Genomic DNA, 26,905 nt, shown 5'->3' on the forward strand with positions numbered 1-26,905 from the left:
CAGGTTTGCTCTGCAGACACCAGCAATACAAGTGTTAACACCACCAGACTCTGTTACACAAATGTACATGCATGCACACACTAGGCTCTGTAGACAAATGTATTAACCATTCACACTTCAGCATTTAAAGTGTTAGCATGGTCAAGCAATCTTCTTCATAAAAGGCTGTGAATTCGGTTAGAGCAATAAGGATAGCAATTATTACATTTTCAATTTAATATACAAAAAGTACAATGCTTAAATAAAAGATGGCATAGCATACACAGCAAAATAGATTTAAAAATAAAAAGGATAAAGTTTCAGAATATAAACTTACATATGAGTAGTATAATCTGCGCCAAGGGAAATTGGCTTAGAAGATGGACAGTTTATCGATGTTGATTGATTTCCTAAGTCTGACAATTTCTTATAACCAGTCTCATCTTTTTAAAGACACTTTTACACTTTCCCCTCCTCCAGGGGTGGCGGCCACCAGAGGGGATCTGTGACACTTTACAACCACAATTTTGCATCTTCCCTGTATAACTACCGAATTTTAAAATGTGACCTAACTTACCTGGGAGGTGTCACACAGACCCAATTTATTATTAATAGGTCCAGTGTATTAGGTGAGCTGACACTCTTTCCCTCACATTTCCTTGAGTGACATACAGCTTTATTATATGTATGGGCTGCTTTTCATCATGCTATTTAGAAATATATGGTTGAGCACTAATTTTATTGATTGTAATTTGCATTTTGGAAACTAAAATATATTTGTCTATATAAAACATAACAAGCCATCATCCTTGTGTATGACAACATGCTGAGCAGTTCCTAAAAGTCTATTCAGCTGTCAAAACCCCATCCTATACCAGGACATAAGCTCACTCCAGGAGGTCTTTCAAGATGCTCATCTTCCCCTAAAGGTGACACTATTATCTTTTAACACAGAGGTGGGCAGAGCCACCAAATAAATACACACCAGTAGTTCTGGCTTGACATTTTACACTTTAGCAGAGAAGCTCAAATTATCAATGGATTAAATTGATACATTATTTACACTGCAGTCGCTTATGCTTCATTCCCCCCAGTTATTATTATTATTAATTTTTATTTATAAAGCGCCACAAGGCGTCCGCAGCGCCGTACAGAGACAAACAAATTACAATACAATGGGAGACAACACAGTACAGTAAACAGTAAGCACAGCAACTCAGTAAGCTCAATGCACAGCTAGAGAGGGCGGGGAAGGGGGAGGGAGGATCCGCAAATGACGGGGCCCAAGAAGGAGGGCGCGGAAGACAGGGAGACCCCCCAGGGGGGAGGAAGGAGCGAGAGTGGACGTGGGGTGGAGGACCCTCGAGGAGGAGGGCTAAGTAGCTGGAGAGCAGAGTTAGAAGTGGTGGAAACAGGAGGAGAGATGGCCCTGCTCAGAGGAGCGTACAATCTAAGGGATGTTATAACTGTAATTCCGCTCTGTTCACTACATTGGGTATATCACACTCTATGGAAAAGGTGGCTTGCTGTAGGTAAAGACCTCAATTTAGTTGTGGTTCTAGTTCTAGGGATTTATCTGACATCACAACGAGTGATGAAGGATTATTATAGAACCTTGTAGATAGATAAAAATGGATCAGTTAGATGTCCTATGATTGGCTTAAGTATAAATTCAATGGAAATGCATCTTACACAGTGAAAACATCAGCGATGACTAGCGCCGCCTTTAATAAATATTTGCCTGGGAATTGCCCAGACTAACACTTGCACACCTATGGAACTTTTGCTGAATGGATCAGGTAAAATTAATGTAGTTAGGAAATGCAATGTTAATTAGAGTTGAAGCTTCTGCACTACATGTTGCCGGTTACATGATGCTGCATAACAGTATTGTCTGGCTAATTGTCCAGGAAAAACACAGTTGCAAATTACTCATGCATATGCGCTCATGTAGATTTGCATGATTCTGCCACTTACACCAACCTGTGCCTGGGTGATACGGGGGCTGGGGTTAACAGGGTAGATCAGGTATAATAATGGCGTGTTTGCAGGATTTTGAATGGATGGAGACCCAGGAAAAGACACATATACAGCTCAGTCACCAAACACTTGTATAATAAACAATGATGTAAAAACTTCAGTTGCAGGAATTGAAGAGTACTTACATGACAAATCTCCAGGCAACATGCTCATCAGTAATCCAACTGAAAAAGAGAATAGTTCAAGTTGAAAAAGGGTTCAATTAAGGTTATAGGTCCTCTGTAGAATCTTCTCATAAGCTGTGATCTCAGCCATTCTACGGGACAGGTACTAGCTACACTGGGGCACATTATCTGATAACAGAGTACAAATCCCTGAGAGCTACTGTTTTATCAAATACACAGGTCACAGTTTATCACAAACAGCATTCATGCTATCGCAAAGCCTTTCTTCATGTACATTAGAAAATTCCATTCCCTATGAAACATTTAATAAAAAAGTATAAAGTAGCTTGAAAGCAGAACAGGTTGCAGATTTGGTTGAAATAAACAATGCAGATTTAATGCAGATTTTACAAAGTGATGCCAAGCACTAAGATAATTTGAAATATATTCTTGGGGTTTTAATATTATTGTTATTATTAATATTATTATTATTATTATTATTATTAGTAGTAGTAGTAGTAGTAGTAGTAGTAGTAGTAGTATTAGTAGTAGTATTAGTAGTAGTATCATTATTATATTTGTATAATTTTAAAGAGCAAAATAAACAGTAGTTATGAAGTTTTTAAAACTGATGTGATACAGAATGGGCACCGCCTAAAAAGGGAGAGAGTGTGTCCCAAAGTAGATGACCTCTTTACTTAAATACTGCAACACAATAAATAGTAATACTTTTATTTATTAAAAAATAAAAAAAAGCATACAGCCATCTAAAGTGTAAGTCAACTGGATTTTGAAGTTAGATTTTTACTGTTTCCACCAAGCGCGCGTACCAGGTCCACAGATTGCATTCATGGGGGTATTTTCAAATACTGGGAAGTCGGTATTCATAAAAATATTTGCGAACATGAAAAGCAGTTTTGAATGTATTTGTTAGCTGTTTGTAAAAACATCCTTACAGATTTTGGGAGTTTAGAGTCTCTAGGCTGATATGTCACACTTTCTAAAATTAGAATAATTGCCTAAAACTGAAAAACAGTCTATGGTGCATATTCAATTAGCCACGGAGCCTCTGGAATGGTCACAAAGGCACTCCGCAGTTATGTAATATCGCAGATTTCTCTTCGGCCCCCATAGGGGTGCGAAGAGAATTCCACGATGTTGAGGTATTGTAGTACCTGAAAATGTGCGCAGCTGGGATGTTCAGAGGAACAATGCATTTCATTGAATATTCCCCGATGGTTGCGTTGAATACATTTCATTTTGATATGATATTATAGCTGTGATGAAATACCACACAGAATGCATAGTCAAATAAGTGTATTTGTCAGAACACTTGTAGCGATAATTTGACCTCTTCAGTGCCCAGGTCACATGTCTACATCAATCTCATTTGCTGTATGAAGCTTAAAATAGTCCAAATTAGCTCACTTGTGCTGAAATAGTCATCACTTTTGCATGGTCAATTAGCTGTTCTAATGTGTTGCCAAGGGCTGCGTTGTACAATCTGGATTTAACAGACTCTCAAATCCTCTGCTATTTAAATTGTACATTTTCATATTTGTTGTGAAAAACAGATATTTTTGTTTGCTACATATAGAGAAATAATGTTGACAACAGATAAAGGATAATTGTTACACCCTTAATCTGTTCTACTTTAGCTATGGTAATAGGAATAGTTTTATAATCATATCAATTCGGAACACCCAATTATTTACACCGTATTAGTTTTCATCTTGTTCTAGTTATCTTACTGTGCAAAAATATTTTTGTGATAATTTGTCATATATCATCATCATTTATTTATATAGCGCCACTGATTCCGCAGCGCTGTGCAGAGAACTCATTCACATCAGTCCCTGCCCCATTGGAGCTTACAGTCTAAATTCCCTAACACACACACACAGACAGAGGGAGAGAGAGACTAGTGTCAATTTTTGATAGCAGCCAATTAACCAACTAGTATGTTTTTGGAGTGTGGGAGGAAACCGGAGCACCCGGAGGAAACCCACGCAAACACAGGGAGAACATACAAACGCCACACAGATAAGGCTATGGCTGGGAATTGAACTCATGACCCCAGCAATGTGAGGCAGAAGTGCTAACCACTTAGCCACCGTGCTACCCCAATCTGCATTTCAATCCATTATATCTGGAAATTTTAGAATGGAGGAGAGACAATATCTCAGAGATTAGTGATCACTATGAAATGACGCCAGACGCGTGCTCTATTTTACATTGTGTCTGTTCCTTTATTTCCTATAATATGATGACCATGTGCACAGCACTAGCATAATGTGTAGGTGAGATTCCCACCCTCCTTTATTTGTTACTCTGTAATTAATGGAATGGAGGACAGAATTTAATAATACCTGTGTACACAAGCACTAAAGGAGATGTCCACTTTCAGATATGAGGTAGAGAGCACCCCTGCCGTGTCTGTGCTTCTGGGTCCTTCCCTTGGGATTTTCTAATACTGCTCCAGAATGATCTCAATATTCTATAATTTGCCACCCTGGAGGAGATCTCAGAGAACTAGTGATCCCAAAGCATCATCCAACAAACACTTGTACATATGAGTGTAAATAGTCAAACAACTTCTGACTGTCAAATATAGGCACCTTCGCTGGATGACGTGGAAAGAGTGGTTGCCAAGAGTCTGTACATCTGCTGGTGTTCAGTTACTTTCCCAAGCTAATTAATAATTCAAGAAGGTAACAGGAGCAGCTATTTGAAATCAGGAAAAGTTCAAATAAAGGGGTGACGTAAACAGAAAGTAGTGTACCAAACTTGTTCTGAAAATATGCTTTTGCAAATGGCACAGCATGGCAGCACACAAATGTTGCCTAAACTATATATATATATGTATGTATGTTCATTTTATCCTCACATACATGCAATTTTGTGAACACAAAGCCATGCCTTATAAAACATGACAAACAAGTAGACATTTTAAGCCAAGAAGTTTTTTACCTGCTGTCAATATCAGTGCTTCAAAGTAGCGATGTTAAACATAGTAGCTACATTATGCTTTGCCTTCTTCTAATTGCTTATATTGTATTTGTACCAAGAAGAATAAAGTATTTTACAATACTTACCACCATGCTCCTGCAGGGCCATAATAGTCTCCAAAAAGAGGGAGGCATGAGAGAATAAACGGCACTCCCCAGGCAGCAAGATGGTATGCTCTAAAAAAATAAATAAATAATATTACAGTTTTTTAATAAATGATGTATCACATACATTTACATATTATGTAATTTATAGTGTGTGCCTCTACAGGACAATGCTGCAGGTTTGTTATTGGACTGCACCAGGGTAGTCTGAAATGATGAGTGGGGATTAGCCTTCTTTTCTCTTGTTTTTTGGAACAATTATTTTTATTTCACTTTGCAAATAAGCACAGAAAATTATACAGAACGGTTGTTACATGAAATATAAAAGGCATCTTATCTGTTGTAAACCAGAAACACTTCAGTTGTTCAGAGTTACACAGCAGAATAATATAAATAAATAAGGGACTGAAATATGGCTTATTGCTATTTCTCAGGGACAACAGAAAAATAGTCAAATTATCTATATTATATTGAACCCTGAAGAAACTGAATAAAGGTAACCTTATTAACTCCTCAAATTGATATTGTAACAGTAGACATTGGCTATATTCAGAGTACCCAAATTGTAGTTATCCCAAGCTCCCTACCACCTACATCTAATTATTATGCAATATAATATAGCTCATACTAATATACAGTGCATATTGATTGCAAATTTCACCTCTAACAGTACCACATTTCTATTGGTATATAACGGAGTAGCAATGTTGGTGTGGCATATCCCATCCAAATCATGCTCCATTTGTAAATCATATGATTATTGATGTGTTATTATTACAGTGTAGCACATTTTAATGAGTTGTAGGGAGCAGGTGACCTGCCTTATCCAGGGTTCAGAACAGTGTAGAGAGTTCAGCAGTAGTTGAGTGAGCTAGACCATAGCTACTAAGTAAGTAAAGCTAGTCTCTTATTTAAAAAAAAAAAAAGGATCTGTATGTTGCAAAGTAATACAAATGAATAGATTCAAATTGTATTATATGGTACTTGCAACATGACTAAGTGTACAGTAATAACAGTTGCAAGTTCCCTGGTCTAGAAGGTGAACATATATTATACAGTAAATGGAGCAAAGCATCCCTAGCATTTGGTATCCTTCTGTTTTATAAAGGAAGAATTCTGCAAGCATTGTTATCCTTATAGCTTGGTGACCTATGTTTTGGGATCTGGCCATAGGTAAATATTTAATTCATGAACCACAACTAAAAACTGCCATCTTTGCAAATCAGTATAACAAAGATGTGTTTACCAAATGTATGGGCAACCCCACAAAAATCAAATGCCTTTCTAGTTCCCTGTCATTTAGAAATTATAGCATGTCAGCATGTAGGACCACATATATTTAAGTCACAATAGTTATAAATCAATACAGATAAATGCATACTAATGACATATAGTACAGTATTCCTTTTTCTTGCACCATAAATCTCAGTTAACTGCTTCAAGACAACCTTCCACAATGAATTCATATTTTCTCCATTTCAGCATTTTTTTTAAAAATATATTTTTATTGAAGCATTGTGCATTCTTACAATGGCAAGGATAACATTACATAATGATCAAAGCTGACAACCAAATATCGTGATGTAATCAATAGCTGTAAAGAACTTAAGTTGTCAATATTTAACATCAGCATTAATCATTAAGTATATATCTAAAAAAAAAATGATGTTCATAGTAGGAGACTCCACTCTGATATGACACTATACCCAGTAGGACATTAAGGAGGACCAGGAATCGATCATAAGGATAAATGAGCTAAAAGAAATAAAAAATAAACTAAAGGAAAAGAGGCTGCATTAAACCTGCATTGGAGGATCACCAGCCACATTCCAAAGTTCAAACCAGGAAGTGTGATGTAGGCATCTCTGACTCATGTCAAAGAATTCTTCAGTCCGTTTTTTTTTTTTTAAATCCAGTATTTTTATTGAAATTTTTTAAGATATAAACATACCAAACAACAAAAAGAAAAGAAAAACAATCGCATACATATCAGAATTAAATGACGGAATTTACAAGATTACAATAAAGCATAATAATAATAAATGTGCTATATTCATTCAGGATCATACATCGTAAATGCTTATACATAAGTATGTTACACATGCAGGGTTTATTACATGGACTCAGATACTTATTATAAGAACTGCGGGAGCTATACATTTAAGTAAATAGAGCATCTGTACTAGATGACACAGGATAGAATGGAGACTCTAACCATCTGTACCATATATTCTCAAATTTCTTCAGCGCCTGTCTGCTAGTATAAACAAATCTCTCGTGCCTTATGCCTTATCAGTCCGTTTTTACTTTCTCTAGCATCATCACACATTTATGAATTGTCTTTGCATTGCTGAGTACAAAATTAACAATTAGATTGAAGAACTAAATAAGTATTCGGAGAGAAGCTACTAGAAAATGTACACAGCAATGCAATTGGTATGTACCATCAATGTGAATGAGAAAGATAATACAAGATGAGCAGGAAATCTAGAAGCTCAAAAATAATAGTCAGTAGCAGAGTAGGTTTGAAACTAATTAAATAAAACAGTTATTTACAGTCATTTGCAGAGCTGTCAAGCACTATAGAGGATTTCCCTCTGTTGTGATATCATGTAGCTGCTTTTGAAAACAAAAATTTTAAAAAGGCAGGTTAGGGTGTTTGGGGCTGACGAATTGTTTCTCAAAGGTAAAAAATAAAACATGAAAGAAAAATATGGTAAGGTTTTAATCTTGACATATTCCTATGGTAAAGGCTGAAGACAATGAGACATTCTTAGACAGACGTTGTAAGATAAACAAGTAAGAGAGACAAGGATGGCGACAGGCGCAGACATGACAGCCTCCTCCACCTTCACCCTCAGTAGCGCACATTCACGCCTCCGTTCTGCTATACAGTTCTGATTTTAATGAAAATGTAATAAATTACAAAGATTGTTGCAACCATTTTAAAAAGCCAAGTGGAGGTGAGTTTCAAAAACAAGGGAACATAAATATTAGTGGTGGTGGGAAGGGGCGCAAGAAGTTGGATTTTAATTAAAGATGAGTTAGTTTTTACCTACCACATATTAGCCTGGCATGGATGGCCTTGGGGCAGTACAAGTGTAGTAGCCTAGAGCAGCCTGGACCCTTAATCAGGCCCTGGAGGTAATGTATATGCCACTAATATAGTCATTATTATGCACCAAATCACAAAAGTATTACTTCATTATAAGTGCAAGCTAATTTAATGAGCTACTATGGATTGAGAAGAGTGCTGCATCATATATTTTTAACAGCATACAGTATTAGAGGTAGCATTAACAACTTATTTTGGTGGGGTTGCTCTTTGCACAAATTAGGCTCACAAGGTAAAACCATTATACCGTACATATAGGGCCTGATTCATCTTCAGACGTAAGTCTGTCTGCGTGCTGTATCTTGCGTGAAATAGCTCTGTGCATGCTCAGAAACGGACCTCACACCAATAAACGCAATTGTATGCAATTCATGTCAGAATGTAAATGACACTTACTACTGCCTACGACTTGATTGGGGGAGGGAAGTGGTAGACGGACGTAGGCACTGTATAGTTAGGGCGTGCCAGTGCAGATACAGACAATTCAAGTTCTGGGTTTCTCCTAAGTACGTGCTATATACTGTAGCATTTGCACCAGCTACAGGGCAGGTGTAAGTGCTGACTAATAATGATGATCACGGCATCTTTGTTATTAAAACTACACGTATACGTGCCACTAGATAGCACAGAACATGTGTATGCAAGTAAGGGAAACTATAAAACATATTGTATGTACAGTACGCATTAAGAACATCATGTTCTATGTATTTAATGTAAAAAAAAATGAAAAATATATATTTTTCGAAACACATTATTATTAATGATTATAGTATTCTTAGTTGGTAATTTCTTTCACCTTTTTTGTTTTGTTTTTTTGCATGCGTTTTGATGGGACTTGATATTGCCGATATGCATACGCGATATGCAGTTTATCTTGTCTGTTAACATATAATAAGTACTGTTTAGGCAAAGCGTATTTTTTATATTGCGATTAAATGAAAAAGTATCTTGATATCCCCTTGGATTTGAATACAGTTGCACATATGCACAATTTCCGTGCACATTTTAAAAAAGCAACTTCCGTGTAGGTTTCGTTAGGAGAATGAATCAGGCCCATAATGTGAAAAGTCTTCATATTTGACATACAGTACTTTAAAATGCCTAAAGCTGTATTTGTCTTGAAAAACAAAACTTGGGTAGACTTTGTAATAAAAATTGGAAGAGAATTATTGCCAGCTTTATAAAATCCAGAATAACATTTTTGCTATGTACGGCAGAAGATTCAGAGTAACAAAGACAGATATAACCAAGCATCAAAGCCGAACAGGATAAGGTAAGTAAGCGTGAACACTGCTCAAAACCTTGGAACAATTTTGACTTGTGACTTTTTATTAGGGATGTGCACCGGCCACTTTTGGTGTCTCGTGTTTTGTGTTTTGGATTCGGATTTGCTTGAGGTTTTGGGTTCGGATTTGTTTCGCAAAACACCTGACGAAAGGTTTTGGTTCAGATTTAAGGTTTTGGATTTATTTTGAAAAATAAAGCACAGCACAGCACAGCACGAGATATAGCAGGACAGAGGACCACCTAACACAACCTCCCTCTACCCTGATCAATGCCCAAGTGAAGATGGCGGCGGCTAGCGGGGAATTTATAGAATCCGAGTATCGCGAGATCCAACAGCGGGATTATGACTCAGAGCCTCGGTTTCAGTTTTGCAATTGGCGGGAATACCCGGATCTGTCTCGGATCCGGCTCGGATCAGCAACGTTCGGGTGGGCTCGGATTTCAGATATCTGAGCCCGCTCATCTCTACTTTTTATCCCATTTCCCTATCCACTTGTAGTACAAACAATGCCAGTGTTTACCATGCCAACTTCTGATAGCATTGGTTTACTTTCTTCCATAAGGCCTGACACTTTATAGCACTATGTGGCCTAAAATTTGATTGACAGCATGCCAGGGTGAATTGTAGGTCTTCAAAAATAAGAGTCAACACTGTAAATACTGCCTCTTTGCATAAACTTAATGTAATTGTCAAAAAAAAGCCTTTTGACACTTATGAAATACTTGTAATTTTACTTCCGTATACCATAGCAACATCTGACAAAAAGGTCTAAAAACACTAAAGCAGCAAACTTTGTGAAAATACTTTCGTCATCCTCAAAATTTTTGGCCATGATTTTAGAATACACTTGGTCATAAGGGTATAATATTTACAAGTATCAGAGTGTAAGTAACAATTTCAGCATAAAAATAAAATGCAATAAAGAGCTGTCTAATCATAAAAGACCATGAGCCAGAATAACTGTATTATTGCTATAGAAACAGAAAAAAGTAAGTTGTTAAAAACGTGAACTTTCACTAAAGATAGCTGGCACCAAATAATCTTCTCCAAATATTAACAGTATTTTTCCACTGAAAGAACCCTTACAGGTACAGTGTGTTCCCTCATCTGGATAATGAAACCAGCGCCAATAGCAGATAAAAAAAAATGAGTGCCTTCTTTCTGGAGCTGAACTCAATGCTCGGAGTACATTTTAATGTCTGATGATGACATCTGTTTTAGAAATAAAGCGTTCTGTGTTCCGCCTTTCATCTTGCAACTTTAAATTGTGTCACAGTTAATGGATCTTTATAATAAATACTTTTATGATTTATTTAAAATCATGAAATAAAAAAAACATAAAATAAAATATAACCTTTAACCCTTTAGTAACAAGACACATTTTACACCCCAGCTCCAGATCAATTTAATAGTTCAGTCATACATTGGTTCCACTGAGAATAGTTTTTTTTTATTTCTTAGTCGGGTGGTGTTAAAACTATTGTAGCTGGGATCATATGTTTCAGTGTGTCATTGTTTCATAAAAGAGAGAAACAGGTGGTTCACAATTTCGCAGAAAGCAAATCTGGCAAGCAGGGGATCCACAAAACAGATTCTGTAAATCCAAAATGTTTGACTTTGAAGGTGAAGGGGCAACACATTGGAATAGATGTATTCTAGATGGGGATAATTTAAGTAAAAAATATGGTGCACATTTTCCTCTAAAATGTATTCTATTAATTCATATAAATTGCTACTGGGCAGCAAAAATAAACATCCAGAAAGACCTACAAGGCAATAATTGTAAGTTATCTGAAATTAACAAACACATTTAAAAAACAAACAAACCTGTCAAGAGATTTATAATGTTTAGGGGACTATTTATCAAATACGGAAAAAGCCCTAAATCCAGCAAAAAAAAAGACTTAATAGAGATAAGAGATCAATAAAAATGTAACAAATAAATAATGATTATAAACAGATAAAGAAAAAACCAACAGTACATTTTTAATTTTTATTTGACAGAAATTTCATGTGCACATTTACTTATCACATTCTTGTTTTTAATATTTTGCCTATGTACCAAGAGGATGGTTTCAGTTTAATGTATAGTATATCAATAAAGTTTAAGTTTTAAACATTTCAGCCCTTGTTAGACAGCCAAGGACATTGGCAGATGGGGAGTTTGACTGGCAGTAGACCTGTGAACACCATAACCCAAGATACTAAAATAAGCTCAGAGAGCATAGAAACCTCCCAGCCATCAGTAAATGTGGTAGCTGTAATGTAGAAGTTAAACAACAGCTGTGGTGTCACTAAGGTGACAATAGAAGGTTCCCTGAAATAGGGGAAGAACTCCCAGACTTCTGTGAGAGCTCAAGCAATTGCTTCTCTACCACTAGATTGCAACCTCAAATTCCACCACCTCCTTAAACAAAGAGTGGCTCGGGCTTGATAACACAATTACCCCACCAACTTCATGATGAGTATTACTATATCAAGCCATGGCTCTCTTCCTATGTTTTTACCTCACCTCAATATCTCTTGGAAGTGAGGTTGGAAAAGTAGGCAGGTATGCACTAAAATAAGAGTATCTGTATGTCACATATAAATCCTATTCTAAAGATACTAAAACAATGTTATGCCAATCTGTCTATATATTTTTTTAATGTCTATGATTTTATGTATGTTCTTATTTTGGCTAGAGTACTTATCTCAGCTAATGTTTTATGGCAAAAATATTTTTTCCCTGAACTCATTCTACCTGTGTTACTTATCTTCAAGGAAACTTAGAACACACAAAGCATTAAAAGCCATTCATTTCTATAATGTAAATCTGAGGAATAAAGTGTCAGGATCTAAATTTCCAGATGCATTTCAGGACCCCCTTATTGTCTAATTACTACTCTGCTTCCTATGTCCTGAGATGGTAATTTCTACAGATTGCAATGACATCTGCTGGCACTGTGCTAGTTGGCCACTGTATTTCACCAGTAATTTTTTTATTACAGCAAGAAGTACACATATTATTCTACTATTCAGGGGGAATAGTAGAAGTTGCTATATTTACAGATATATCTTCCTTTATGTTTTTCAACATTCTTACATATTAAGGCAGAAATTCAAATTTAATTAATGTAAAAAGAATGAAACCTTGATTTCAGTATAACAATGACTATTGGGAATTAATGTGGCCCCCCTGGAACCAACCTGGGCAATCCCAGCATTGAGGCGCTCTATAAGAAATTAGCCTAGAATCAGTCTAGCAATCTACATTAGGGGGTCTATTAATGACTATCTGCTTGTACACAAACTTTAGTTGCACATGCGCAGTTCAGATTTGCCATTAATGGGCAGAATTAGGCCACCGGTCTACAGTAAAAACACATTGTGGAGGAATGGGGTACCGCTGCACATTAACAAATAGACCCCTAGGTCTCTAATATCGTTTACCATATGATGAACACAATGAGCTGGTGGCTGATCTTCTTTATAAAGGAATGCAACAGCTGCAAAGTATTAAAAATGTATCATATTTTATTACATTTTTGTGACAACAAATGAGGAAGCACCTGTGCAAGTTTTAGCAGTGCCCAGGGCAAATTTAGTATACTGGCTTCCTCTTTATGTAAATTAAGTACTTCCGGTTAGTCGTAGGAATGCTGCTTGATTACAATTCTAATATGGCCACTGAAAATGGGTGTGTGCTGAAGGACCAATAAGAAGCTGTAAACTCTGTGCTTGCTGGTTCCTATTAGTCAATGTGGTCAAACACCCCATGGCAGCATAATAAACCCTGGCTTACAGCACTGCACAGCCCATAGGCTCTAATTAAGAGGGAAAGAGAGGGGTGAAACATAGCTAAGAATGCTCCTTTTAATAGACCCTGTTTTGTATTTCATGAACGACGTCCTATATTTTCTGGACAAATAAAAGCTTATGGTGAACTAGTTACATATAATGTCAAACACGTTTACTGTGAACTTTTACACATTGCTGTTTAACATATATTATTATCCTTTAATTATAAAGTGCCATGTTATGCTTCGCAATATGTTGAGGGGATCATGATGTAAACGAACTACATATAAAGACATCAATGCGAATGTAAATATAGCCTTGCCCAAACCACCTTAATATATATTTCATAAATAACTATATTCTATGATTTTTAAATATACATGTAGATAAAACGTGTGGATATGTGTGATCTTGGTTTTGTAATGCACGGTTTCTGCATATTGCTTATTACTATTATTAAAAAAAATATTTTGTATGGTAAGCTCACCCAAACAAGGCTCTTGCCTATTTCCTCTCATGTCTACGCTTTCTCTGACAACTGCACGTCTGTGTTCTGATCCTAAATTATTTGTCTTTAATTTTCTTGTATGATTTGTTATACCGCCTGTCCAATGCTGTGGATATTTGTGTCATCTTGTAAGTAAACAATAAAGACATACCTCCAAACTGTCCCAATTTTGGCTGGACATCCCGATTTGTCGCAAATGGGTGGGGCTTAACAGGAAATTGGGTGGGGTTTTACCCAAATTTACCCATCTGTGGGCAGAGTTTGCGCTGAACAGGGTGGGCTTAGTTTGTCTCGATTTAAGGATTCTAAATGTTGGGAAGTATGATGATGGTGTCAGGGAGAAGCATTCTACTTATCATGACAGACAATACATTAACATTCAATGCAGTTACATTTTATTTATTTTTCAATATATCTATACCACATGGCATTCAGCTCTAAGGAAATATCACAAATGGGATGTCCAAGGGCTACAGAAATCAATTTTAATATTATTCTCATGAATAACTGGGGAGTGTTTTTAATTTAGGTTCTGCCTTGGAAATGCTAAATCTCAATGTCATGCACATGTAACAGTAAAAAGTAAACACTGGTGCTCTGCACTTCAATTAACGCAAGTTGAGCAGTAGGAGGGGAAGTTTGTAGGAGAGGAAATGAAGAAATGTCATCTTCTTTTGCCATTTCAAATTTAAAGTAGTTAGTGAAGCTTATGAACAACTGTTGATGTCTGAAGAACGCAAATGAATATCTATTGTTGTTGCTGAACAAGTGTAAAAGAATATCTACATGAAGTGTAAAAGAACATTTTCTATGAAGGTCAAAGATAGGAGGCAATGTACGGGGGCTGACTGAAAGGACTGTGTTATGTCTCAATAGGATCACATATTAAAGTTACAATGATATATCACATGTGTGTACTGTATGTGTGTGTGTACACAATTTAACATTTTCTTTGTGGTTGAGCATTTAAGCTACTCTTTTTGTCCCTAACTGACTTAATTAACTGTTTAACTACGGTACTATTCAAAACCAAAAGGTATCACTTTAAATGTAAATAAGAATACATTCTCTCATTTAGGGGTCTATTTACCATTGGTGGTCAGTGGACTGCGATAGGTAACATTATGTATTGCAGCATAATGTGTATCACAGGTATTTACCAAGACTTACCTTGTTTGTGATGCATTGCGAAAGTCCTTCTCCTCTGCGATAGAAGATGGGGCTTCACATGGCTCCTTACAAATATGTGATGGTCTTCCACTATGGTTCATCTTTCTTCTGACTTCCAGTGGATCTTATGGGCATCCACCAGTAAAACATCCAGGCTAGCGCAGTTAATGAATGTGAAAGGCTCTGTCTGGATAAAGGTAAGTTGTATAGGGGTTTCTGCATGAAGGGGTCACTAACAATATCCTGAGATGGCATTTGCAATTTAAGCAAAGTGTGAAAAGCAAAACTTTTCACAGCTTTTAAATTGCTATAGCTTCACAAGTCTAAATATTAATATATGGGGTTTGCGTTCAGCATCATTGGGTTATCGCAGGAGAAATCAATTTCTCCTGCATTGAACCCTTTGTAAATAATATGATGGGTTGCAATGGCCATTTTATGTAGAAAACTGCTCCTTTCTCTGTGTGCCCTACATATTTGTAAGTAGTCCCCTTGGTTTAATGTTGGTCTTTGGTGTGCTGCCTGCACTGCGGACACAACTGTAGCACAACTGGAAAGTTCACCTTATCACTATGATAAACACAGTTACAATGATCATGGTAGTTTTAACAAATGCAGGACAGACTATGAATGGAGATTTGTTTGCATTTCTTACCCACATTTGTTGAAATTATGAGTATTGCAACTGCATTTGACATAGTGATCTTCACTGTTTGAACAGCACCGGAATCGGCAGTCTAGTAAGATTGAAAATAATTAGTACTCTTTCTCTTTTTTAATTATTTTGAAAATCTGGTCACCTTGGTTCATAATAGCCTACTACCGAAATGTCCGGGAGACTATTGGATTTCTGGGAGTCCTTCCGGATACAAACGTGCACTCAAAACTCACCTCTTCCTCAAAGCCTACCAACCATCTACTTAACCCCCATCTCCTCCCATCTCTCCTCTTGCCTCAACTGGCTCCTCTTGTGCCTGGTCTGTTTACCCTCCCTTAGGATGTAAGCTCGTATGAACAGGGCCCCCTCCCTTCCTGTCTACATACCTGTTCTTCGGCTCCGTCTTTACTGCATATGACTAGCCAGAGTTTCTGAAGTATTGGTACTTTTTGTTCATTGTTCTGTATGGTTTCACCCTGTATTGTCTACTGTTAGTACTGTGTGTGGCGCTGCGGATACCTTGTGGCGCCTAACAAATAAATGATAATAATAATAATAATAATTCCCGAGACAGCAGGGCAACATCTGGGTTCCTGGCCACTTCATTAGTTAAAGGGCAGGGGGCTGTAATAAGCTAGAAATAGTGATTACAATGTAGGGGTTGGCCCATATGATGCGATTCCCAGCAATTTGTAGTCTTTTCTATGAAACAGGAAGTGAAGTGTTAAGGTAGGACAGGAGAACTTTGGAGTGGAGTCAGGTTCTGCCTAAACGTCACTTGCTGTATGTAGACAGACAGTACAGATGGACAAACGTCTATTTGCAAAAATGCTTAACAGTATAATCAGTAATAAGAATATGGATTTAAAAAAATAATTTTATATATATATATATATATATATAATCATACTTGCCAACTCTCCCGGAATGTCCGGGAGACTCCCAAAATTCGGGTCAGTCTCACGGACTCCCTGGAGAGCAGGCAAATCTCCCGCATCCCGCTAGTGCCGCAACAAAATGAAGCGATTTGCGGCGAATTGCGTAATTTAGGCACCGCCCCCGAGACAAAACAGCATTTTCACTGCGGCGGGGGGGGCGAAAACCAAAATTACTTGCTTGGCTGCGCCACACCCCCTCCCGGAAAAAACTTGCCCAAAGTAGGCAAGTATGATATATATATATTTATATATATATATTTTTACTTTTTACATTAAATATATAACATGCTTTTAATGCCTACTGTACATACAGTGCATTTATATAGTCAATCTTCCTTTCATACACATGTTCTGTGCTACATAGTGGCACGTATGTGTAGTTTTTCCAAGACTATGCCATGTCAGTCATCACTGTCAGTCGGCACTTACACTAAGATGTAGTTGGTGCAAAATAAATAGGGGTTGATGATGATGATGTTGATGATGAAGTGATATGGCTGACACCAGGCGCACTTATGAGAAACACAGGACTTGAATCTACATCGGCGGTCAGTGTAAGGTCCAATTCTGCGTAGCCGCAGATCTATTTCACACAAGATATGGCATGCAAACAGATTTACATCCGAACATAAATTAGGGGCAATGTGGTTCACATGCCTTGTACTTGTGTTTTAACATGTGTTAAGGAACACATTGTAAAATCCAAGTGCGTACTAGCATTAGACCTTGCACTCATTTAAGAATGGTCAAGGCACATATAACATACTGAACTACAAATCAACAGTCAACTAGAACAAATAGTGTTTCTAAAAGTTGTGCAAAATGTGTACAACAGGTGTAAATAGGATTTTAAGTTTTAAGATGAGTTTTAAAGGTATTTTCTGCCAGCAGAGATGTAACCCACCATGCCCTGTGGGCAATTAAGGTGCTGAAGTTAATAAGTTCTGAGTAAATGCCAGCAGAACTGTTTATCACTGTGACAATCCATAACCTCAATGTTGGAGGTTGATAGACTGTGGTTACTGGAACACTCGAGTACTGACAAGTCCCTGTCTCACCCTGTCATCTGGCTCACAGCGTGGTGCCCTCCCTCTGAAAAGCACTGTTATATTCTGGGAGAGCCGTCACCGGGAAGGATTCATTCCTCTAGCTCAGTCAACAATTTGGTGAGCTGTAGTTTAGACAGTGATGTCACGATCACAGATGTATTGACCGCTCTGTGTTTTTAGCTCCTGCACCTGTGTGTCTGGGTACCATGGACAAAATCCCAGCTGTTCTGTATCTAAAGCTGTTTATCATCTTGCGGAGTGTGATACAAAAACATGTTTACATAGTAGAAATTGGAATCTGGGGTTCTGAGTGATTAGAAAAGGTGACATGCAAATTGGATTAAGTTTATGTGTTTCTTTAGTGTAGAACTAAATACAGAAAAACCTGTAAAACTCCTTAAAAGAAGCATCTATTTATACATATGCTATTTTCTTCTGGCTTACATCAGATCTGCAATTTTCAGGAAGCTGCCAGGTTCTCAAGGAGTAAACACACTTGCAAAATAAATCTAAAGCTCCTAGTTTCAACTGATGGGGTGGGATATAGCATATCCAGCTGGGCCAAGCCTGGATTCCTGTCCATGTAAGACTAGAGATTGGGGGATCCTTAGGTGAGCCTTCAACCATTTTAAAAACTGGAGGTAAGGCAAATCTATAAGAACTGCCACAAGCATAATAACTAGAAGGTGGTACTGAACTTGTCCTTCAAATTTGTTTTTTTTTTATGCTGGTCGTAATGATCAGAATCTGTTCTAATTCTGCATGTATAGATAACTATATAGAGACATGTACAACTCCTCCTGCCCTGTGTGCAAATTCTGCACCTATTCTGATTCTGTATGTATGACAACCAAGGGAGCTGAGGGGAAGGGGGGGGGGGGGTGTAGACGGCAGCCATCCACTACACAGGCAGGCCAACAATTTGTGGTTAAGCCCCCTTCGGCAGCTATGGAAGGTGCCCCAGGGATGTTGCTTTATCGGGGCCTGAAATTCCTCTTGGCTGCTCTGATGACAAGTGCAACATCTCTTCTTCTTTATACTAGGTGGAATTATAAGTTTAACAACTACACAACATCTTGTTTTATTTGCTCTAAGTGAGTTTATTTATGTGTTCCTATTCTGTATGTATTTATATTCTTCTGTGTTCCTGTATCTGTTCTTAGTTTGCATGCAATTTTCAATCATATTTACTTAAGGAAAGTATTTTTTTTTAAAAAGTATCCATTTAAAAAAAAAATTATTTCGTTGATTTTAAATATTATTAATATGTACATATTTAGATTTTGGTTTTCTTTGTTGACTTGCATGTAAGTGCCCTCAGATCTTGACGGTAGGGGAGCTCTAACTATCACCTCTGATACTAGGAATGAACGGTAACTGACCATTTCATATCCATCTTTTTTCTTTTTATTATGCTTATTATCACATCAATAATCCTAACCAGATGAAGACATCCTGTTACTAGGTCTTAGGGGTATATTTATTATGCAGCGGTTCCGCAGAACTGCCGATTCCCAGCACTTTGAAGTAGTTTTCTTCAAACAACAATTTCATTAAAAGACAAAACCTGATGTGCTTTGTCTTTAAGAAAAGTGATGTTTTAAAAAGTGACTTAAAAGCCCCAGGAATCATATACACCTTAGTGTATTATTTTGTATATAACAGCCCAATTGCTTTCAGGAATAGCTCATTGGTAGAAAGTGATTTACAGGTCATATGACACAATGTCCCTGAAACTCCACAGGTGCAAGGTACCAGACAGGTGTATAGATAGCTGAAGAAATGCCATATTATACAGTAACAGTGACACCATACCCTAAAACACAATATTAACCTGATTCAAGTGATCAAATATGCAAACCTAAAAAGGCTAAAACTAAAATACAAAATAGACTACTATACCACAATTTACAAAAAAGATTTCAAAACCATGGGAAGACAGGGGTATAAATGTGTTAAGCAGTGCTTTTTGCAAATCGACAATATTTGGCGACTTTGCAGGGTAAATATAAAATGGCAATATCTAGAAAGACAAGTTTTGCCTTTGAAGACATTGCTGCATTAAATTTGCCCTGCAAAGTCGCCGAATATCGTTGATTTGTAAAAAGCACTGCTTAATACATTTACCTCAGGGAGTGTTTTGGATTTTCTTAAAAAACAATAAGACTCCAGAGCACACACTATTTGTACTTACAAAATCTTCTTAATTATTCATTTTACAACATACACAATATGGACAAAAGTATTTGGCCAAACCTGTTAATTATTGAATTGTGTAGAAAATCAAGCACCTAGCCATGCAGTCTCCATTTGCAAACATTTTTGATACAAAATGGGTTGTTATGAAAAGTTCAGTGAATTCAAGGGTGGTACTGTGATAGGATGCCACCTTTGCAATAAGTTTGGTGCAGGACTGATAATGGTGTGGGGCTGTTTTTCAAGGTGTGGGCTAGGTCCTTTATCTCCAGTGAAGGACAATCTTAATGCTTCAGCACACCAAATCATTTTGGACAATGCTATGCCTCCAACTTTGTGGCAACAGTCTGGGGAAGACATGGTTTGAGGAGTTTGGTGTGGAAGAACTTGACTGGCCCGCACAGAGCCCTGACCTCAACCAGGGGCGGATCTAGGCAACTGCTGTACCCGGGGCGATTTTAGGGGGGGGCGATTTAGGCCTCGCCCCCTTTCTAATTTCTAAGGCTGCTGACGGCTGCACAGTATGTGCAGGTCCGTTCAGCATTGGCAGTGTACTGTCCCGCTGCTCTGATTGTGTTTAAAACGTCAGCAGCAAGCCCCTGCTAGGGGGGGCGATCGCCCCGATCGCCCCCCCCCCCCCCCTGGATCCGCCACTGACCTCAACCCCATTGAACAGCTTTGGGATGAACTGAAACGGAGATTGCTAGCCAGGCCTTCTCGTCCAACATCGGTTCCAGACCTCATAATTGCTCTACAGAATGAATGGGCACAAATTCCCACAGAAACACTCCCAACATCTTGTGGAAATCCTTCCAAGAAGAGTGGATGCTGTTATCGCTTCAAAAGGGTGACCAACTCCATGTTAAAGTAAATGTATTTGAATACAATGTCATTACAGTCCCATATATTAATTGGTTAAACAGATGAAAAAACAATCAATTATGTGTACTACTCTCACATGAAACATGTGTGAGTCAATACGTCATGACATCTTCTCCCAGCAGTCCTTTCTTGCCCCACCTTCTCCCCCCCTCGCTACCCACTTTGCTCCCCTCTGTGGACCCTATCTCCTTCCCCATCTGCCCACTTGATAGCCTACCCTCCTTCTCTTTCTTCAATCCGGTATCTGCAGATGAAGTCCGCACTCCTCTCTCCTCCTCATCCCCCTCCACCTGTCCACAGGACCCAATCCCCTCCCACCTACTCCACTCCCTTTCTCTCAAAGCCCGCTACCACCTCAACCTATCCCTCACCTCTGGAACCTTCCCTTCCTCCTTTAAACATGCTTTTGTTTCCCCCATACACCATCCTTTGATCCTGTCTCTCTCTCTAATTACTGCCCTATTTTCCTTTTGCCTCCAAACTTCTCAAACGGATTGTCTACAACCACTTCACCTCCTTTCTCTCTTTTCACTCACTCCTTGACCCACTCCAATCCGGTTTTAACCCCCTCCACTCCACCAAAACTCCCCTCACTAGGATCACTAATGACCTTCTCTTCGCTAAATCTAAAGGACACTTCTCCCTTCTTATCCTTCCCGACCTCTCTGCTGCCTTCGATACCGCTGACCACTCCCACCTTTTGTAAACTCTCAAATCTTCAAATCTATAGGCTTTGTAACACTGTCCTCTCCTAGTTTTCCTATTACCTCACCAACAGCTCATTTTCAGTCTCTACACATGACTCCACATCCCCCCCTCTTCCCTTACATTTCAGAGTCTCCCAATTTTTCGTTATTGGCCCCTTTCTCCCTCTACACCTCCTCCCTTGGTGCCCTCATCTGCTCCTTTGGCCTCCAGTACCACGTCTATGCTGACGATACCCAAATCTATCTGTCGCCCCTTCTCTTATGTCTCGTGTCTCCTCCAGTATCTATGACATCTCATCTTTGTTGTCCCAGCACTTTCTTAAACTCAGAATTTCCAAGACTGAAATAATGATCTCCCCCCCTTCCAGTGCTCTCCTATCTCCCCCCTCTCTATTTCTGTTACTAATACTACCCTCCTTTCTGTCCCTCAAGTCCGGTGTCTTGGGGTCATCCTCAACTATTTCCTCTCGTTCAAACCTCACATTTTGTCCCTCTCAAAATCCTGCTACTTCCACCTCTGGTATGTATCCAAGATACAGCCTTTTCTCATCAGAAGCCACCAAAACTCTTACGGACTCTTTTGTAATCTCTCACCTTGACTACTATAACCACCTTCTCTCTCACCTTGCCCCTCTAAGTCTATCCTCAATACTGCTACCTGCCTCATTTTTCTCTCCCGCCACTCTATCTCTGCTTTCTCCCTCCACCAGTCCCTACATTGGCTCCCCATGGCTTACAGAATTAAATTTAAACTCCTCACCGTCGCCACAAAGCTCTCAATCAACCTCCCCACATCTCCAACCTCAACTCTACCTAAACTACTCGCTGCCACCTCTGCTCTGTCAATAACCGCCACCTCACTAATTCAGTGATCACCCTTTTCCCACTCCTGCCTCCAGAACTTTCCCCAAGTTGTTCCCCAGCTGTAGAATTATCTCCCACTCTCCATCAGGTTAGCCTCTACTCTGAAAGGCTTCAAGACTCATTTATTCAAGCCTATCATCCTTTTTCCTAACTGTCTTGTCCCGACTTTCACCCCCACTCCCCCAGTTGGCTCCACCCTATTTTGTTCCTTTTAGGTTGTAAGCTCTCATGAGCAGGGTCCTCTTTCCTTGTGTTCTCCTTTGAATACTCCATCAACATCTGTACAACTTGGCCTGCTTCCTTAGCCCTGTTTTCTTAAGACTACTTCTGGCTGGTCACTACCATAAATCTCACTCACTGTCCCGCAAATAATTTGATCCGCATTACCATGTAACCTGTATTTTTATTATTCAGTATGTCTGGTCTTTGTATTTGTTCTTCATGTATCATGTTGTGTGTTATGGATCACTGCTTTCTCTATATGTCCAGAGCTGCAGACCCTTTGTGGTGTCTTATAAATAAAAAATAATAATAAACAAGACATAGACAACAAAGAATAACAATGAAGACTGTGAAAAAAACAACACAAGGATAGGATGGGAGAGGACATAACACCCTAACCACCACTGGACAGCTGAATTCCCAGTCTCAACATGCACTTGGGCCTGTAGCAGCTGTCTAACCATTCAGGACTGCTCTCAACACTCAGATAGAATGAAGAGCTTTGGAACGACAACATTGCAAACTGGGGGTCACAGGACCAGGATTGGCATGTAAAGGAAGGTTAGCAGACGATAACGGATTAAGGCAGACATGGGGAAATCAGCACCATTAATAACATGATACACAAGACAAACACGACCTAAAGCTAAATAACAAAAAGCTACAGACTAAGGAGTAGGTTTAACTTAAAACCGCATTTGACAGTGGTTTATAGTGCCATATGTGTGCAGTATAAATGGTGCCCCATCATAAAACAATAAGTGTTGCCCCAATCATAATTAATGTCCCATTAGCATTCAAATATCATTGCCCCTTAATATACTTATATTTTCCTATTGCCCCATAATATAATGATACAAAAATATTGTACTCTCAATATAATTAAAAATAGAATTTCCTCATAAGTTAATTATAAATTAATTGTATCCACATAATATAAAAGTATTGACTACATAAGTCTATGGTGCCTCCTATTATGATCTGAATGGCAAGAAAGCCCAAACAGTTGGAGCAATCTCGCAATCCCTCACAACCACCTCTTTTGTCTGGCTGTTTTGCTGGCAGTTTGGCAAACTGCAAGTCAGTAAATCTGATGATTTGCATTTGCATCTTGGTAAAAATTGGGGTGGCAATATGTAATGTGGTGCTTTGTTAAACTGTGATTTTCAGGGTGCTTTCTGGCGGTTTGGCCTTTAGTAAATAAGCTTCATAACTCCCATGTGACAAGGTATATGCTTTCCCCATTTACTCCAATGTGTCAGCATGTGTGCAAGTTCAGGCGGTAAAATTACAGTAGTAAAGTATTGGGGATTTTTGCAAATCCAGTGGATTCTTTTTGCTAACTTACTGCATATCTGGACCACTGGGATTTATCTTAATAGGATGCAACTAATTATATTATAGTGCAAGGGTTATGAGCAAAGCTCATAATGTTCACAAACTTGAAAAAAAGAGATCTGGCAATTTATCTCAGTGTTATTTGTAAATGTTTATCTGTGATGTGGTTAGCAATGGGGCTACACAAAACACAAGAAGGAAATGTTTTCTGAGGTAGATTGGTATAATTGCAGTGTGTCAATTGTCTCTCACTATTTACAAACAAAAATAGAAAGTGCTTGAGGAATTCAAACAAAGAAATGTGAGCTGCCCTGTTTGTTTCCAAGTAGAAGTAGTTTTTTTGTTCTGTTTTGTTTGCAATACAAATAAGAAATATTAAAACGTTCTTATCTTTAGTGACTAAGAATGTCAAAGAGCGACAAAAATAATGGGTCTGAATAATCTACACGGAAGTTGCGTTTTTAAAACAAGTAGGGAACCTGAGCGTACCTGCGCCCATATTCAAATCCAAGTGGATCTCAAGATACATTTCCATTTGAATCTGGGTATAAGTTTGCTCTCCTTAAACGTTACTTGTTGTATGTTAACAAACAGAAGAGACTGCAGGATACGCACATGCATTTGCAATATCAAGTCCCATCAGAAGGTTTATAAAAAAAAAAAAAGTTAAATAAATTAGCAGCTTATAATACTATAATAATAAAAATATGTTTTAAAATATATTAATTATATTTACATTTCATACATAAACCAGTATGCGTACTGTATCTGTTTTTAGAGTTTCTCTTACTTGCATACATGTGTTCTGTGCTATCTAGTGGCATACAGCTATAAAACAATTAGTTCAGAGAAACCCATACCTTCAATCGTCTGCACCTGTGTTGGAACGCTGTTACTAGATCCTCACTTCCCTTCCCCGTTTCACCCTTCAAGTCAAAGGCACTAGTAAGTGTCATTTGCCTTATCACATGAATTGCATGAAGTAGCTTTCATTGGCGTAAAGTCCGTTTCTGAGCATGCGCAGAGCTGTTTCACGCAAGATACATCACGCAAAGGGACTTATGTCTGAAGATGAACCAGGCCCAATATCTTTCACTATGGTGTAAATTTTAGGGTATACCTCAGGCACAGAGTGACAATGATAATTTCACTTTTATTCACACAGAAAAATCAAGAAAAAATTAGACATGTACAGAACACATTAAAAATAATAAAAATATTTTGAAATATAACTATATAAGAAATGAAGTGGGAATTTCTTGCCCTGTGCAGTATACTGTAGACTACAAAAGTACTGAACTCTCACAAATAGATAAGTCAGTGGGTCCGGGTGGTACATATCTAACAGTATTAAAGGAACTAAAAGTATTGCTTTTAGCACCATTAATCACTTAATGACTTTTAACCAATCACTGCTGATAGATATAATTACAAGTGACCGTTTCCCTACATCAAAAAAGGCAGTAGAGAAGAATATGATGACCTGTGAGTCTCACATTAATAGTAGGGAAATTAACAGAACCACTTTTTTTTAAAAAAAACTGTTTATTATTTACAGTCACACTAGTTGCATGATCCAGCGCCCTATGGATTTGATTCTGGGAGAATATGTGCAACAAATCTAGTGGATTTTTGGACTCGCTAAACTAAAATGATAGATCAGGGTATATTAGCGGATATTGCATATTTTGATTTTAGTAAGGTGTTTAATTCAGTACCACAATAATTTAAAAAAAGTGATTTGACTCACAGATAGAGGAATAGATATTTGGTTTATGGTTTGGCTAAAGGACGAGAGCAAGGCTGGCGCTACAACTAGCCAAACTAAACAGATCGCCTACAGCACCAAGTTTTAGGGGGCATATAATGTCACTCATTCATTATTATTATTATCGAGGGTTGTAGAGCAGGTCGGCAGCGGTGGCTGATTTGAGGCTCTGTGGTTAGTGACATGCTGAGAGCAAGGAACTTTGCAGTTAAATTCCAGCACAGCGCCAAGCTAACATTTTAGTGACTGGAATTGCTGGGCTAAACTGATGGGGGATGAAGTTAGATGGTGTCCATGTCATGGCGACACCCTCTCTAGCAGCGCGGTGAGGGGTTGCAAGTTGAAACTTTTCCTGGTGTAAGCTCAGATGAGCTACTCATAACTAGTGTCGTACCTCAGTCATGGGTCCAGTTTTGTTTAATGCCCTCATTAGTGATATTACTTGTAGTCTACATGGGCAGTTACGTTTTTTGCAGATGATACAAAAGTTTGCAACAGGGTCGACGCACCAGAAGGGATAAAATAAATGCATAGGTATTTAGAGGAAATACTATAATAGACTCAAGTGTATAATCTTGTAATGAATCAAAATAAAATAATTCAAAACATACAAAAATTTCAAAGCACATTACAGAATGACTGATGATGTAGTATCGACAACAACTGTGCAAAGGGACCTTGAAAGAACAGTTTCAGATGACATGAAGGTAAGCAAGCAGAGCAGTTAAACATTCACTATTATCCCTGAGGAAGCCTCTATTCGCTGAGATGAAACGCGTTGGTTATCATCTTTAATTACAACGTTAATACAGTTTCATACGAACCTCCTCTTGTGATTCCCTTAACGGATACATTTGTCAAAATAGAGCCACAAACAAGACTGTCCCATGAGGGGACTTTATTGGGCAACAGACAGAGAAGTTTATCATTGGGAACTCACAGGACCCAGTGCGCATGCGCACACTTTCTTACGGCCGCCATTGGGACAGTCCGTCCACAGACTTCTCTCCTTACCAGTTCAGAGGACTGCACAGAGCAATATGGAGAGACTGTGAAATATGACGATACCCTATTACTACCAACTGTCATCATAAATTATATTATGAGATTTGGAATCATCCTGTTGGAACTATACATAGAAAGTTTTGGGACATATAATGTACTTTCCCTAGACATCATCCTCAGA

General features: G+C 38.2%; 1 protein-coding gene across 2 annotated transcripts in view; it reads right to left on the minus strand.

Moving 5' to 3' along the window:
- LOC142139111 (uncharacterized) overlaps positions 1–26,905 on the minus strand; it is a 441,344-nt gene that overhangs the window by 181,950 nt on the left and 232,489 nt on the right. For both annotated transcript variants that reach the window (XM_075196426.1, XM_075196427.1), the window contains 2 exons: positions 5,219–5,308; positions 2,145–2,183 (listed from right to left, as the gene is read on the minus strand). In XM_075196426.1, the coding sequence (XP_075052527.1) occupies positions 2,145–2,183; positions 5,219–5,308 (129 nt within the window). The remainder of the gene's footprint in view (positions 1–2,144; positions 2,184–5,218; positions 5,309–26,905) is intronic.

The sequence above is a fragment of the Mixophyes fleayi genome, chromosome 2 (genome assembly GCF_038048845.1).
Source record: "Mixophyes fleayi isolate aMixFle1 chromosome 2, aMixFle1.hap1, whole genome shotgun sequence".
Lineage (NCBI taxonomy): Eukaryota > Metazoa > Chordata > Amphibia > Anura > Limnodynastidae > Mixophyes > Mixophyes fleayi.